We start from the raw sequence: 16,367 nt of genomic DNA on the forward strand, positions 1-16,367 counted from the left end.
ACCATCAGAGCACTCCTGACATATGGTTGTCAAGCCTCTGCTTAAAGACCTCTAAAGAAGGAGACTCCACCACACTCCTTGGCAGCAAATTCCACTGTCAAACAGCTCTTACTGTCAGGAAGTTCTTCCTAATGTTTAGGTGGAATCTTCTTTTTGTAGTTTGGATCCATTGCTCCGTGTCCGCTTCTCTGGAGCAGCAGAAAACAACCTTTCTCCCTCCTCTATGTGACATCCTTTTATATATTTGAACATGGCTATCATATCACCCCTTAACCTCCTCTTCTCTTCAAAATGATTTGAAAGCAGCCATTTGAGCTGCATTTTACAATTGGGATATAAAATGCAGGTGTGGGATCAAATTTCCACCCCTTTCCCCCAGTATTTCCATTATCCTTACCCACCCACCCCCAGCAAATATCTGGAGACAAGGTGGGGGAGGAAAAACGAAGACAGAGGCAAATAGAAGCAACAGCATTTTAATAAACATAATTGATTCAAAGCCACAATATGAATAACAGGACCTGGTCGCAGCATACATTGTAGAAAATAGATCAAGTCTGAATGCTTTTGTTTGTTTATTTATTTTAATTTACTTAATTCCTGGTTGACCCCCTCCCTCCCTTGCCCTAACCCCAAAAAGGTGATGCAGAAATTCTGAAAATGCATATTGTAACATCAGAGACAAAAAAAAAAGGTAACCAGTCACTTGGGTTCACATCAGGAGGGCTTATACAAAGGTGGCTTTCACACTGAGCAAGGGGTGTGGACAAGGGGGGTGGGGTGGATGGCTTGCGGTAGCTCTGTTTTCTTTATTGGTCTCCAATATATATTTATATAGAAGTTCGAATATAATTTATTTACTTCATGGAACAACCAGGCGGGAGGAAATTGTCGGTGGCAGGTTTGACAAGTCTGCATTTCCTTCTAGGAACCGAACGTAGGTTTATCCTTTTTTTTTGACACACAGGCAAGTGCTTCATTTTGTCAAGAAACACCCCCCCTAACTGAGGAGTAACGGGGGGGGGGGGCGAGGGGAGGTAACGAAACCACTGAGAAAGGTGGAAAGGTGAGGGGCCAAACAGAAGCTGCTGCAGCCTCTGGGCTAGATATAAGGTGGGATGTAGAGAAAGATTCACACTTTGATTGCACATCGGAACACATGGGTGGGGGGGACCCTCTGCTGCATGGAGGCAGGAACTGGCCACTGGTTTTTGTGTGTGTGTGGTATTTGCCTTGGAAGTTCCCACCCCACAAGACACCTGCTGCGTGAGCGTTTTGTTTCGAGTTTATCTCTTTGTGCTTTAAACCAGTTTGAAGGAAGATCGTGTACCTGCAAGCAGGAAGGTAGGCCTGTGAGCTGATCTGAACGTGTCTTTTCTACCCCCCACCCCTTTTTAGTCTCTTCTAAACATTGGTCCAAGTTCTCCACTACTAACAAGACCACGGTGCAAAGTTAAGCCTTGCTGCCAACAACTGTGGATCAATAGGCCAATAGGTTGGGGTGGGTGTTTGTTTTTTGGGGTGTGTTTGGAGTGGGGGAGTGTTTTGTACGCAGCACTTCCATTTGCACTCCCCGCAGCCATTCTGCAAAAAGCAACGCTCCCCCGTCCACCCTTTCAAGCTTGCCTAAATATAAACAAAGGCATACCTTTTAATTTTTTTAAAAGAGTCCGCCTTAGCCAAATAACTCCCAATTAAGGCCCCTGCCTCAAAGGAGGTAAACATGGCTGCATGCTGGTTTTGATCAGCAGGGTTGTAGGTTTAGTGCTCTGTAGGAGAAATCACAAGTACTCTTCTTCCCCACCCGACCCCAAACTTATTGAACAGGAAACAAAGGAGATCTTTTAAGTGTGAGGTGTTGATTTGTGACCTGGCTTCTTCTATCCCCCACCCAAATTTACGCTTGCTGAAGTTATCACAGGAGGAGGAAACAGACCAAATACAGAGCAAGGAATGTATTTTCCAGTGCAACTCTCTTGCCCTATATAGCTTTCTTTTTCCTTGCATGGACTCCCATGTCTGCCCTTAGTGTTTTAAGATGAAGAGCAAGGAAGGCTTTTACAGTGCCCAAGCCTGCTCCTTTTTTTTTGTTATTATTCTTATTATTATTGCAAGAGGTAGGTAAGACCACCTGCTCTCCCCCTCGTCCCCTCTAAATTAATGTCTGAAAAGGTGACAGAATCTCACATCAAGACATGCCCCTTCCTAAGCAGGCATTCTAAATATGCTAGTTATTGCAGAGCTCCTCTGCGCTTGGTGGGGCAACCCTAAATATAAATTCACGTTTGGCCACTGGCCCGGCAAAATAAAATCAAAGAACTAAAGGCGAGTCTGGGCAGGTATTTGAGGTGGTAGAGTCACAGCAAGGTCAGCTGGCCAGCAGGGCTCTAACACAAGAGAGAGGGAGGGAGAGTACAGCGTTCTACTACCTAGGATTCTTTTGAGAGGCAGTGCAGACATTGTACTTGCCACAGGGATTGCTCCCTTCTAAGCGACATATCTCAGGGGTGGTGGCAAACTGACCACTGGGCTTCTGTGTGTGAGAGAGGGGGGCAGAATAGAAAAAACGGGTAACTGTAATCTGCCTCTGGTCCTAGAACACCTGCAACTCATTTTACTGAGCACACACAAACAGTAAAGTGCTCACACCTAGGGCAGACAACGTAAGGAGGAGAACTGGCGAGTTCCACGCCTCTTCACCAAGTCCACTCTTTCACACAGGTTCTGCTAAATTGCTGGTCCCCTTGTATCTCAAAATCCCTATGCCTGTGGCCCAGAATGGGGAGCACTTTAACGGGGGGGGGGGGGGGGCAGCACGGAAAGGAAGCAAGAGGGAAAATGTGGAATATCACAGCCCAATATCAGTTTTACTGTAGTGCTCAGCCAAGTGTCCTTTGCAAGCTTGGGACGCCAGGGTGTGTTCAGATGTCAGCTGAATACGATAAAGGAAACTGAAACTGAAAGGGAGCCTGGCAGAAGACTTCTGAAGTGGTACCTTTCTCCCCCACGGCAAGCTCCCTGAAGAACAGGCACAGCAGCAAAAGCAATGCTCAAGTCTTTTAAATAAAGGGGAAAGTAACTGGCCTTGAATGCAGTTAAAGAAAAGGCTGCGGAGGGTGCTGATAGAGAATTAAAACCTCACCCCAAATACAGAGATTAACCTAACAGAATGCTGAACTGAAATATATATTCTCTGAACACCTTTAGGATTTGACAGGAACGACAAGCATTAGAAAATTCATCCCACTCCACAAGAGGCTTCCTCTGACAAGCAGCAGTTACAGGTCAAGCAGAAAGAATACTGTACTGCCGTCCCTCCACTGTAGGTGAAAATTATACAGAATTTCCCTTTGGGACGTTATGGGCCTTGGATGCTGCAGCCAAAGGGTAACAGTGTTCTATACCCCTAACCCTCTCCCCCGCTCAGATGCACACCTTGCCACTGGGGAGAAAAGGTGGAGTAAGGACCAGAAGCACAATTAAGAGGCTCATGCAAACATACTCCATTTAAGTCACCCATTACTACAAAGACCACCACAACGTACTGGCTGTACCTACCTCACACAAATACAAACACACAATTAGAGTGCCCCTTGAGTGACACACACCATCTGTGTGTCCAAGTGCAAAGTAATCTTTTTGGAGGGGGATGGATGCAACTGTTAAGAGGGGAACACAACTGGAAGAATAAACAAGGTCAAAGATGCAAAGAATAAGTGAATAACCAGGGCTTCCAAGAACGAAACCCTGACTGGGAGTGAAATTAGTGCTCATGTTGGTCTGACCACCATCCTTCAAAATCCTTCCGTTTACAGCTAAGCCCCCCCCCCCCCCACTAAACACATTCAAGAGTGCAAGCTATACAACAGGCTACAAACCCTCAACACAGTAACTGATTTCCCTCACCCAACCCTATCCCACCCCTTTATTGCTGCTCCCAAGGAAGAAATTTGTTTTGAAGCACAGGTAGTTTTTGAAGTGCCCGCAGGATCAGAGCCAACGAGTATTGCTATAAGACAAGCACACACCCAGCAAAACAACAGCATGGACGCTCTCCGAGCAATGAACAGAACGTAACGAAAGCAGCTCCTGCTGGTCTTCAAAAGAATCGCTGCCACACGCTCCAGCTCAACAATTTGTGGCTTCAGTTGCAGACGCAGCATGGCCAACGATTCAAAACACAACATGCAACAGGAACGCTAACGATAACACACACACGCGCACCCCCCAAATTAAAAGACCACAGCTCCACCTCAAGAAACCTAAGCAACAAATGCAGTTCATCAGAGGTGTTTATGCAACCAAGGCAAATAGATATTGTTTACCTGCTAAGCTCTGTGTCAAGATTGTCAAAATGGAGGCCCAATCCCAGTTGCAAAGCAAGACTATCAAAAACAGAAATATGAAGGGCATTGGATCACATGTCCAAAGACAATTAAACTACAGCAGCGTCTCGTTGGTGCAACATATTATATCCATGCAACATATAGTGCAGAAACTCATTCATCCTGTTTTCTGGATCACCCTGATTTTGACAGTCCCCCCCCCCCCCCGGCAAAAAAAAAAGAGGTTTGGAAATGCTCTACTTCACATTTTGCTGATTTTAAAACCTGGGACAGTCTTTTCCCAGTCTGGAAGACAAGTGACTGTGTGAGCCAAGGCAACCCGGTTCTCTCCCAATAACTTGAGCTCCAAATGGTATCTTTTGCTGGGCTCTACTAACTTAAGGAACAGTGAAAAGTCGTATAAGCTGCTCCCCGATGACAGCTGCATCCCTGCATCAACCAGCTCCCACCAGATCATCACAGCATATATTCCTTTCTTATGTGCATCAACGTTGCACCCGAGGCCTCAAAGGATTTAATGAATTCTTGCGGATGGTACCGGTGAGAAGGAATGTGTGTGCAGAGTTGGCAAGAAGGCAACTTCGCTGCAAGTTAGCCAGCTGGGCTCTGACCCGGAGTTACTGCCAGGTTCTTATGCTAGCGACCCTGTTGTGGAAAAACTTCTGTTTGTGCTTAATTACCATGGCCAGGGGAATTGTGCCAAAGATACGCAGGAAGGAGGACCATGTGCACTCTGAAAACGGAAATCTCTCCCTCACAACCAGCCTTCAGCAAGTAACCAAATACAGTGGGCAACAGCAGAACAGAAAGAGTCCACTGGGCCTCCCACGGCATCAAGAAAATACGTCAGAATGGAACATCATGGCCCAGAAGCAACCATTACAATCTCAAATTCCTCCCAGTCCTTCACAACAAGGCTGAACCAGTTAAGCTGGGAATTGTTGATGAAAGAAGCTGGCCTTTGCTTCTCTTGTTACTTCCAATTAAAGAGCTCAGGAAACAGTGATCATTTCCTGTTCCCATTTGAAAAGCCACCATTTGAATAGAAGAACCACAACATGCATATGTAGAGAAGCTCTACCCTATCCATTATTTGCCCAGTGTTAGCTCCTACCCTCCAAGTGGAAACAATGAGACTTTGTCCAATTACACTGTTGCTCTCAAGTTTTACACATATATTTTAAGTCGCCTGCAAATATTGGAATTGCAAATGGATGCCACTAAGACTGAGATACTAGTTTAGCAAAGTATTAATTAATTGCAAACAGATCTTTTTGTAATGGAGAAAGTTATGAAAGGAATTAGATGTTTTGCAACCATACAAAATCAAGCATGGTACCCCTTAGCTGAGTGAGAAAAGAGGAGGCTATTAAACTAAGGACAAAAAAAGAACAGATCCACTAGTATCATCCTCCAGGAACAGAAGAGTTTTTGGTTTGAAAAAAGGAGGATAAAGACTATACAAAGGAAAGGTCAGAAACTGGCACAAAGCTATATTTAGTGCAATTTTTAAAATTCTCAATCTGTACAACACACACTCATGACATCAAGTCACTGAGGGGAACAGGTAGATGGGGAGGGATTAAACAATTAATGCACAAAACATTAAACAGATGCACAGAACCTTAGCAAATGCAGAAGCAAGAACACTTTCTGTGTAAAGTTCCTTTTTTATTTCCGAAATGTGGGAAATGGGGGTCTGCATGCAAGGAGGTTTCCCAGGTACTAAAGAAAGGAAGTGGGCTGCCTTGGGATAAGAGCTCCGAGACACAAATAAACCAGCACGAGGACATGAATGGGCAAGTACAAAGCATACAGCATACCCTTTCTGCTGGCTGCGCAAAGACTGACTGAACCTTTGGTTTCCATCAAAACTGCAGAAAGGAAAATCTGCAGGCACTCTAGATTGCAATGTTATTTAAATCCACATGCAAAAACCGCTGCATCTATCTATTAGCCGTAGTCCCCTAAGCATGACAAGGAACTAAACATTTCTGTCGTGATGAAGGCAAGTCAAGCACTAGGACAGTGTCCAGAAACGGTGGAATCAAGCCTTACTATTCAACATCATTGAGATGGAAGAGGAAGGTGCTTCAAACTAAATGCATTAAGAGGAAGGAACAGTTATACAAGTTGTGGAAACAGAGGAGATGGCTAGATTAGGACAGAAGAGGCCAGATAATAATTTGTATTTCTTCACTACACCCGAGATGCAATATACTCAGATTGTAACGTTGACTTAAATCATATGCACTTCCTAAGGCTTTACATCTAAGGGGAGCTCAGTTTAGGAAGCGAGCTTGCATACAAGATGCAGAACTCTGTGTGTGTTTGTGTCTTCGAGATAAACCCTAATCCCCCACCCTGTTAAATATTCCTTTATGAGAGGGAAGAAGAAAATAAAAAAAGCAAGAGATCATCGATCAAGGGGGAAGGAGAAAGGCCAAACTTCTTTAGGCCCAGTGCTAGAGAAAGAGATGCACCTGGATTCAGGTGTGAGGCAGGATGGGTGAGGGAATGCTGGGTAATACGTGCCCAATTTCTGAGCATAAGGCCTTCCGATAAGAACGCACCTGCCCATTGATCCTTAGAAAAGGGCCCCTAGTGGATTGTGAGCTTTTCCACCGCAGGAAGATGGAAGAGCAATTGGTCTAATTTGTTTTATCATCTTGCAACGTGCTTCTTGAATGTAAACACAAGTTACGTGCTAGAGGTCTAAAGCTTCTGGAATGATTTATTTATTTAAAGTTATTAACATTTCGACACAATGTCCGTTTCTTATTTAAAACAACCTTCCCGGCAACATCCCCAAACAGCTAAAGGATCAGAAACCGGCGGGGGTGTCAAAAGGGGAACACCCAGAAGAAGGGGAAGGGGGAAAGAGAGAGAGAAAGCAATCAGGGGACATGCCAGGAGAACACATTTGGCTGTGTTTCCCTCAGTCATCTGCACAAGGGTCAACAAGCAGTAGGTATGTACAGCGCCTGGACCAACTGAAGCTCATCCAGTCCGTAACAGGAACCTTTTGGCAGTTAACCATGTTCAAGACACAAATGCAAACATGAGCAGCCATTTTGGGTACGTACCTTCAAGTGGACCAATGAAAAATGCCTTTCAAAAATACTACACAGTAGACCGTTAGCACTCTGGTTGCAATAATGCCCTATTTGCTTTTCGGTCTGCAAAGGTTTCCTCTCCTTTCCAGTTAATGAGGGGTGGCGTTTTCTGGTTTCCTCCTTTTGGAAAGCTAGTTCTTTGATCATCTGTATGTCAGTGCAAAAAGGCCTTCCATTTCATACCCCCTAGCCTATCCGCAGCAGCCTTCTCAAAGGTGTGCCGTGACTGCAAGCAGTGTGTCTTCAGTACACAAGAACAGACAGGGACCTCCTCGCCACCTGCCACCTGAATTTGGGCACCAGGCTCCCTGGGCTCTGCTGCATGCAAACAACGGAAAAGGCTAGCTTTCTCTCTCCTTTTGGTCACTTGGCAACGCTTCGCCTCTCCCCCTCCCACCCAGAGTGCGCACTGTTCATTCTTTTGTATTCTCCCCCCTCCCCTCCGCTTTTGCCTAAGACATCCACCAACTGGCCAGACAACACATTAGTGCAAAATACAGGAATTAAGGCAATGCCCAGAAAGTGAGAGCCTAGACTTCCTTCCCAATGCAAGTATCACAGGCTTGTTCTCTAGGCTGCAACATGGACTTTGGGCAACCCTGCCCTGGTTGAAATATGACTATATCTACATCAAAGGAAGGACTATTGGAGGGGTTTCATTCATTTAACAGGAGCCAGGTGTGTTTTGAAGGATGTCGTAGCTACATGGGCTCTGGCAGAATCCTAATATACCAAGTAGCCAGGCTTGTGTTTCATTGCCTGCATGATCACGCTGACTGATCCAATGTTGGTTTTACCACACTGCAGCCAGGACGGATCTGGGCAAAAAAAGTATTATTCCCCACAGAGTGGATGAACAAACACACTCAACACACATACAGATCTACAACCCCAAGCCAAGAGACGATGCAGGAGTCGCTTCCAGAGGTCAAGTCAATTCGTGCTTTCTCCTGAGGTAGTCTCTAACTCTGCTGATGGAAAAATCTCCAATTGGAGGTATGATCTGTAGCTCTGCTCTATACAAAATGCAGCAATCACCTATGCAAGTCAGACAACTTAAAAAAAAAACCACACACAAACTGAGGCAGTACATCAAAATGCAACAGAAGTAGTAACCCGAATTAAAAGGCTATCTCCTGATGCTTTGCAAAATGTTTGGTCTTGGGGGCTTAATCTGCCCTTTAGGCAAAAGTCATCCTCTTTTTTCCAGTTTATTGCCATCACAAGCAGTGATGTTTGCTGGTCCTCCTATTTAAACACCAACTTATGAGCACAGATGTCAATGGCTTGTCTTTGCTACTTCCAGTGTAATTAGCATGAAAGGAAAGCCTTTAACTTTCACCCTCAAGCCCTTACAGAGCCCTAAAAAGGAGTGGTGAAGCGACAAGCGAGAGCACCTCCAATTCACAGAGAGACAGTCCGTGTCTATACACTGCCTGTCTGGTGGATGTCTGAAGAGGATTTCAAAGTCTCACCACCTTCTGGAAATGCTGGTCTCATGAAAAAAGGAAAATACAATTCGAGGTTATTCATGCAGTGCTAAAAAGGTCTTACTTCCAATCAATTCAGGGGAGAAACCCCACAACTCCCAAAGGTTTTGAGAAGGCAAAGCAGGCACAAGTTGGCATTATCAACCCCCCCGTGCCATCCTTTACAGAAAACAAGAAAGCTGGACTTTTAGAAAGAGCCACACGTGGCTGAAATTGCATACTAATTTTTGTTTGTTTGTTTAGAAAAAAGTTTACTGCCACCCACCGTACACACAAGGCTCGGCTAGTTTCAAAGGCTTTCATGCAATTTTGCTTTATTATATTCAAGTTGTCAAACTAATAGGATTGGAGTTAAAAGTAAGGCTATTTCTCTCTCTCTCTCTCTCTTTTTAAAATCCTTCTGTCTTTGCACCAAAAGTGAATTTGAAAAGATGCTTGTCACACACAGATGCACACACGCAGACACACAAACACACAAACTGGAACTCTGACACACAGAAGAGGAAGAGTAGTTTATACCTGACTGGTGATGAGGTCTGTCCTATCTTATTCAAAAGAAATGTTTATGTGCATAATATACATAGGTGCAGCATTTACACATAGGATACTGAAAAAAGACACCAAGAACTTGCTACAGATGCCTTGAAGAGTCCTTAAAAATTCATTTCCTGCCCTCCCCCCGGATTACTTTTTTCCTCTTGTAACACCAAGGACTCATTTTTGACCCAATATTCATGATTCAAATGTAATCATCACTCCAAGGTTCACAGGAATCCCTAATACCCATTAATGTCCTTCTGGCTTAAGCTGGGAAACATTTTTTTGTTTAAAGCACATCCCCACTGTCACTTTTTCTTCTTCCAGCTAACATGGACAGTTTCCAAGAAATTAAATTGAGCAGAAGCTACGTTTGATTTTTAAAACGCTGCATGCTCAATATTGAGCATCCTGAAAAATTCAAGTCAAGGGAAGATGCTTTAAATAACTGAACAATCCAATGTTTTCACAACTGTGTTCCCAGCACAGATTCTCACCCACCTGCCCACCCCCTTTTCTTTTCCTGGACTTGGAAGGGGGGGGGGGGAGAAACCTCAAGGCAAAGGCGAGTTGGGCTTATAGTCTGAACGGATTGTACAAGATGGTACATTTAAGTTGCAGTTTAAAATGCCAACCCATTCACATCAATGCGTCTGGCCAAGGAGGCCCCTTGCCAATCCACTGCTCATTGCAAGGGATTCTGGGGTTTGGGTCTACTCTCAGTTCACACTCTGCATCAGCTGACCCTGCTGGGCCAATCTGATGTCCTGCACAAATGGAGTTAGCCCTAAAAGTTTCTCAAGTCTTCGCTGTAGCTGAGTAATGTGGGAGAAGCTATGTGGGAGGAGCTCAGTCGTGGGGAGCAAGCTGCCTCTCAGGCACTTTGCTGTTACAGACCTTCTCATAAGGTTCCCCCAGGCTCTGTGGAACACAGTTTGAAAACCACAAAGACTAAAACTGACTGCATGCAGGGATTTTGGATGCGAACTGAGATATGATGTTCCGGGACGTATGTAACCAGTCCACTCAGAATTCATGTCTTACCTTAGAGCTGAATGTGCACTCTTGGGGTGGGGTGCCTATACTCCATGATTTCACTCACCTTTTCGGGGGCAAAGGAAGTTTACAAACGATTCAGAATTAAACTAAGAAAAGGTCTCCTAATCTCCAGCAATTTGGGGAACAAACAACCAAAAAGAAGCAAAAGAGAACAGCATCATTTCATCAGGATTAGTTATTTCAAATTCAACCAAGTGCCCGTTTAGGAATAGAAGATCAATTTATCGTTTCCCAGTACTTGCCCTCTACAAGGACATTTACATTCAGTGTTTGTCAATAGTTATATGGCTCAGCCGGGCTCCCTGCGGGTGGCCCTTTTATCTAACAATGGCAGTGCAAATACACTTGTCAAACTGAAATGTATTTGTGCTGTTTTTTTTTTTAAACACAACTTCCCTTTGTTCATTAATTTTCCAGAGACATGAAGTTAATTAAAACAAAAACCAAAAAAACTGCCCTCCCACCCCATGCGAAACAAAACAGAAACCAGGCTCCTCCTGGTCCCCCCTTCCTTGTTTGCTGGCCTTTCTCCTATGGGTTGCTATAAAGAGGGGGAATGAGACCCTCGTGGTTGTTGTTTTTTTTTAAAACAAAAGTGCTTATTTTACTTGTAAAGCAAGTGCTTTGGAGAAAGGCGGTTGGAGAGAAACTTCCTTGTTTGGCGGGGTTTAAGGAGGGAAGCCCAATGATTGCTTTTGAGACAAATGAAGGGAAATGGAAAGGTGGTGCCTTTTGAGGTTCAGAGAAAGATGCATGGTCAAGACCGAGGCCATTCCTAAGGAGGGAGGCAACCGGGAATCAACAGCCAGCAAGAACCTTCTGCGCAGGAAAACAACATCCCGCCTTCCCCTCTCCCCCAACCCCGTGTAAAATACTGCACATCTTTTAAGCCAAATGTGTTTGCAAAATACTGGACAGGAGAGCAGGGGGAGAGAGACAGCAAGGGGGGGGGAAGGAAGTTTGCCTCCAGCCCTCTTTTACAATGCACTAGGGAAACCGACTCTCATCTTAGCACAATAATGCAAGTTATTACCACCAGCCACTTCGATTATTACTTAAAATTGTCAAGCTGTGCTGTCAAAATGTACACGTTACGGTATTAAAGGAGAACAAGACTGGCAACTCTGCAACAGAACTGGCCATGTTTCGCTGACACCCACCCGATGCCTACCTTCCCTTTCTTACAAAAACAAAATTAAATCCCCGCAAAATTTATTCTTAATTCACGTATGCGCTGCTGGAATTTTTCCACTCCATTTTCTTCATCTTTTTTTTTTTTAAAGGAAAAGGAAAAAAGAACAGGGGCAAAATTGAACGTAAAAAAAAATTATTAATGCATGATGCTACAGAACTAAGAACACAGAAGCCCTTAAAGAGATCACATTGATTGTCATATATTGAATTTTTATGTTGACATGTGAGGAAAAGAACACATTATCAGCATGTTAGGTACTATTATTATTATTAATTTTTTTTAATAAAAAAAGATCAAGTGTCAGTTCATCATTTTTCCTCAGCTAATAAAAGAAAACGTGCCTAACAACCCTCTACAATCCTAATAAAATAAGATAAAATAAAATAAAATGCAAGCACAATCCATGTATTACTAGGGCTAGAAGATTCCCTCATTTTGAAAGGCTTCTTGAAAACCTATACTCATTTCTGCTCCTCTGTCTCTCCAGATCCCACATTGCCATTTCAAAACACAGTTAAAATTTGAGATGGGCACATCTGATATTCAAGAAACTATGCTACTGCCTAAGGAGCCCGATTTCCTGGGCCCTATACTTCTGTAACACCCCACAACCAATTCCACCAGAGTTTTCTGTGGAAACAGGCACAGCAACAACCCCAATTTAACAGGCTGTGCTTTCTCAATAGGAATACGCATTCCCCTGGGTTAACAGGAAAATGGTATCTGTTGCCTGGTATAAACCTGTGAGCGTAGAGTCTGTCACATCCAAGGGATGAGGGAGAGGGTTTAGGTCTTTCCAAATTGCAGCACAACCATTACGTTTCCTCCCTACTGCCCCAGTTTCTTGAAAATACCTCAAGGCCCTCCAGAAATGTTTCTGGTCCGTAAAGGAGGATTAAATTTAGCCCTTTTTTAAAAAAGAAAGAAAGTGTGGCTTCAGACTTAATTCCCTACAACTTCCCTCCCTCCCTCCCTTCCTCCCTCCCCTACCCCTGCCATGGCCTGGCAGTTCAAAATTAGGCCTTTAGAAGAAGTTACAAGTTGCTAGTACCTAAAAAAAACCAAACGAACAATGTAAACAAGGTGTTTAAAGTTATTTTCAGCTCTCCCTCTCTACAAAAGTAGTGAAAAGGACCTTCCTGTATTGAAAAAGTAGGGGACGGGGAGGAAAGGGGGGAAACTTTCATTCAAGTTTTGTTCACTTCTATTCCAACGTGAGGTATTTTGGTGTAGAAAGGTTAACACTTTCTTTCAAGGTAGAGAACCTGGAGCAACTGAGGGCAGAGAAAACTAACCCGACCGTAGTGCAGCTAAAATAATAATAATAATAATAATTAATGGCCAATCTGCAACAGGCAGTTGCTGTGCTTTTTGGCAAGTGCATTAAAACCTTAATACGCTCATATCTAGCAGCTGCGGTGAAAAGATCTCTCACGATTCCTTGGGCATCAAAGAAAGAAAAAAAGCTAAGCTAGTAGCGCCCTAGTCTTTGTGGAAGGCTTTGTTGAAGGAAATGGCTGGGTTCGTTAGAAGACTAGAACTCGCTACCTTAAGGCCCCCAATTTTTGCAACCTATCCGTATGCAGCAAACCAACGAGACATGCAGCTGGTGCTTGAAGAGCTGACTCAAGATGATATGCAGTGGTCTGTGGGGAAAACAAAAGTCCATTTGGTGGGGATTAAACAAAAAAAGAAAATGGAGAACCTCTCTTTTAAAAATGCACTGTTCACCAAAGGACAACGTTGCAGCTTCAGTATTTGGCTCTAGGAGTTTGGCTTTGGTATATTAAAAACAGTGCCGAAAGGGAAAGGGGGGTGGGTGGGTTTTCTCACTTTAGATTTCAGTTTTTGCCTTTCTTGCGTCAGGATTAAGCTCCGCTTAAAATAAAAAAAAAAAGGAAGGAAGTGAGGCCATGAAAATGGCACTGGTGCCTATTCTAATGTCAGCGGCAAATGAAAAAGAAGAAGGAGGAAACGAAGAGACTGCTTTCAGTTTTAAGTTTTTGGTTAAAGAAACAGTAATTCGTTTTAAACCATGAAGCAGGATGGTTGAAGCACATACCTGGCTCATATTTTCTCCTTAACAGTCTAGCTGATTCCCTAAGGAGAAGCTGGTTGGGGAATTACTAGCCCTAACAAGCTCACTGGTCCAAACATGCAATGTTTTGGGAGTAATTCTACAGGCACCAGCATAGCACTGCAGGACTGGGAAGGAGGTGGAAAGAAGATTGTTGGTTTAAAAAATAAAAGTGTGCCCTGGCAGCCCTCAGCCGATTGCTACATCCCAATCTTTGGCTTTGAACGTACTTGTGATATGGTATATATATTTTTTGTTGTTAGTTTCTACACATGATACAATTTACAGTACAAAAAAAACGAAAAGAAAAAAAAACCAAACAGTGCATACACTCAAAATGCGTAAAACCTGCATTTTTATAAATATATTTTTTAAAATAAAAAACACACACGCTTACGCACACATACACCAACCCCACAGGCATCCCTACAAACACCCATGTGCACATTGTCCTAATGAAGCCTTCTGGATGGCATTCGGGGGTATAAATACAACTGCAGGATTGTACGGTTCTGAAGTGCGTTGTTTTCCTTAAAAAAAGGTGAAACTTGCAGAAAGCTCTCTTTTTTTTTTTTTGCTATTTTTAAAGAAGATAAATGCTTGTTTCTTTATAAATAATCTCTTTTCTTTAAAGCAACACTGACTTGTCTAAATGGGGAAAACACTGCGCAACACACCGAGGGTGGGGTTTGCGGGGAAGAGAACCGTGAAGGAAATTCTCTTTGGGGATCCAACGTTTTGTAACCCTTCCCACCCCCTGCCTGCCTCAAACAGAAACCAGTCTCCAAAAAGAGAAAAATCCCTAAAGTGCCTGATATGGTAGGGATGAATTCTGGCAGCGCATACGCAAGTTTTGTCAGAGAGGACCGCGTCAGCTGGGCAACAGCACCCATTTTGCATACGAGGGAGTACGAGCTGCCTAAGGTATCATAGTGTCCCAGGTACAGTAGTTCTCAATTCAAGTGTTTTCACTGGAATCAAAAAAAAGGGGGGGCAAGCACAACAAACAAACAAAAATAACCAAACGAACAAAAAGAAAAAGGAGCAGTTATAGTGGCACTTTGCCGGGAGCTGCTGCCCTTCTTGGCGGTCCCTCGTTCGTCAAACGCCTAATGCCAAATAAAACTAAGAGGTTCAGGGCTTCTGCTCCCTGCCTAGAACAGCACGACCCACAAAATTTAACGTTATCAAGTCAAGCAGCACACAGAAAGTTAGCACAAAGCGGGAGAGAGCTGGGCAGATGGGAAGGCTAGGACACCCTGTTTTAAGAGCCTGATTTTTTTATTTTTACTTTTTTTCAAATTCAGGCCCCTCCAGTCGTGTGATGTGCTCATTAATCGGCAAGCATCCCCGCAGGAAATTAATTTGGCTTGGCCCTTCCTTCGGTTCCCAGAAGCGTCAAGCCAGAGGAACTGGAATTTAAACAGCTGGCCGTTCCCTAAATCTTACCAAGGCCGTGGCCTCGGAAACAAAGGGCGACAGCATTTGGGCAGGTTTCTGTGCTAATTTAGACTCAAACAGAACTGTTTAAGGTATTGCAAATGGACCGCTGTGGATTTGTTTTGAGAGCCACATTGCTTTTTGTTAACTTTGACGGCAAGAGATGCCAGTGGTGAAAGCAAAGGTCTAAATAGGAAGCAGAAGCCAAGACCCCCCCCCCCTCTCTTTCTTTTTTGGTACCTAGGCCATTTTGGAAGGCCCATTCCAGTCTTGTTCTCCTTTAAAGTGTCCTATATTTATAGAATTCCTAAATAAATAGAAGATATTAGATCACCCATCGTGGTTTGTTTGTTTTTAAGCTACTCCGAGTAACAGCCATCTAAGCCGATGGCATTGTGCCTATCCTTGGTGTAGGGGCAGCTGTTGCCGTTGGGCAGGGCACTACAGACTGCTGTCTTGGCAGCAATACTGCAGTTCTTGAGGAGGTTGAAGCTGAAAGGGCTGATGGCGTCTTTTGGTGGAAAAGGCTTCATGGTGGAAAGGATAAGTGCCAGGCAGTCGGCCACGTCCTTGTTGGGGGCGCAAGCCAAGGCTGGGGTATGGCCTGAAAAACAGAAACACAAACTCAGTCCCCTAAAAAATAATAACCCCCCATTCTTGGGCAACCCGCCCCCCAAAGCATCTTTTCCAAGAAGGGTTGGACAACCTGTTCAGCACATAACACCAGTTGTTTTATCATGAACTGGCTGCTGTTTCCTTTTATAAAAACTGGCTCTTCCCCTCCCCGGCCCTCAGCATAAAATACCGCATTTTTCGCTCTATAAGACGCACCAGACCACAAGACGCACCTAGTTTTTGGAGGAGGAAAACAAGAAAAAAAATATTCTGAATCTCAGAAGCCAGAGGTGCAAGAGGGATTGCTGCGCAGTGAAAGCAGCAATCCCTCTTGCTGTTCTGGCTTCTGGGATACCTGCGCAGCCTGCGTTCGCTCCGTAAGATGCACACACATTTCCCCTTACTTTTTAGGAGGGGAAAAGTGAGTCTTATAGAGCAAAAAATACGTTAAGTGGCGTAATTGCACTAGTGCTACAGGTAAGCCGTGTTATC

General features: G+C 44.1%; 1 protein-coding gene across 2 annotated transcripts in view; it reads right to left on the reverse strand.

Annotated features, from left to right (window-relative positions):
• Positions 1–460: 460 nt before the first annotated feature.
• The window catches only part of ANKRD52 (ankyrin repeat domain 52), a 64,451-nt gene continuing 48,544 nt past the window's right edge, over positions 461–16,367 (reverse strand). For both annotated transcript variants that reach the window (XM_083728829.1, XM_083728830.1), the window contains one exon: positions 461–15,864. In XM_083728829.1, coding sequence (XP_083584955.1) covers positions 15,620–15,864 — 245 coding nt within the window. In that variant the 3' untranslated portion in view covers positions 461–15,619. The remainder of the gene's footprint in view (positions 15,865–16,367) is intronic.

The sequence above is a fragment of the Podarcis gaigeae genome (genome assembly GCF_964106915.1).
Source record: "Podarcis gaigeae genome assembly, chromosome: 2".
Lineage (NCBI taxonomy): Eukaryota > Metazoa > Chordata > Lepidosauria > Squamata > Lacertidae > Podarcis > Podarcis gaigeae.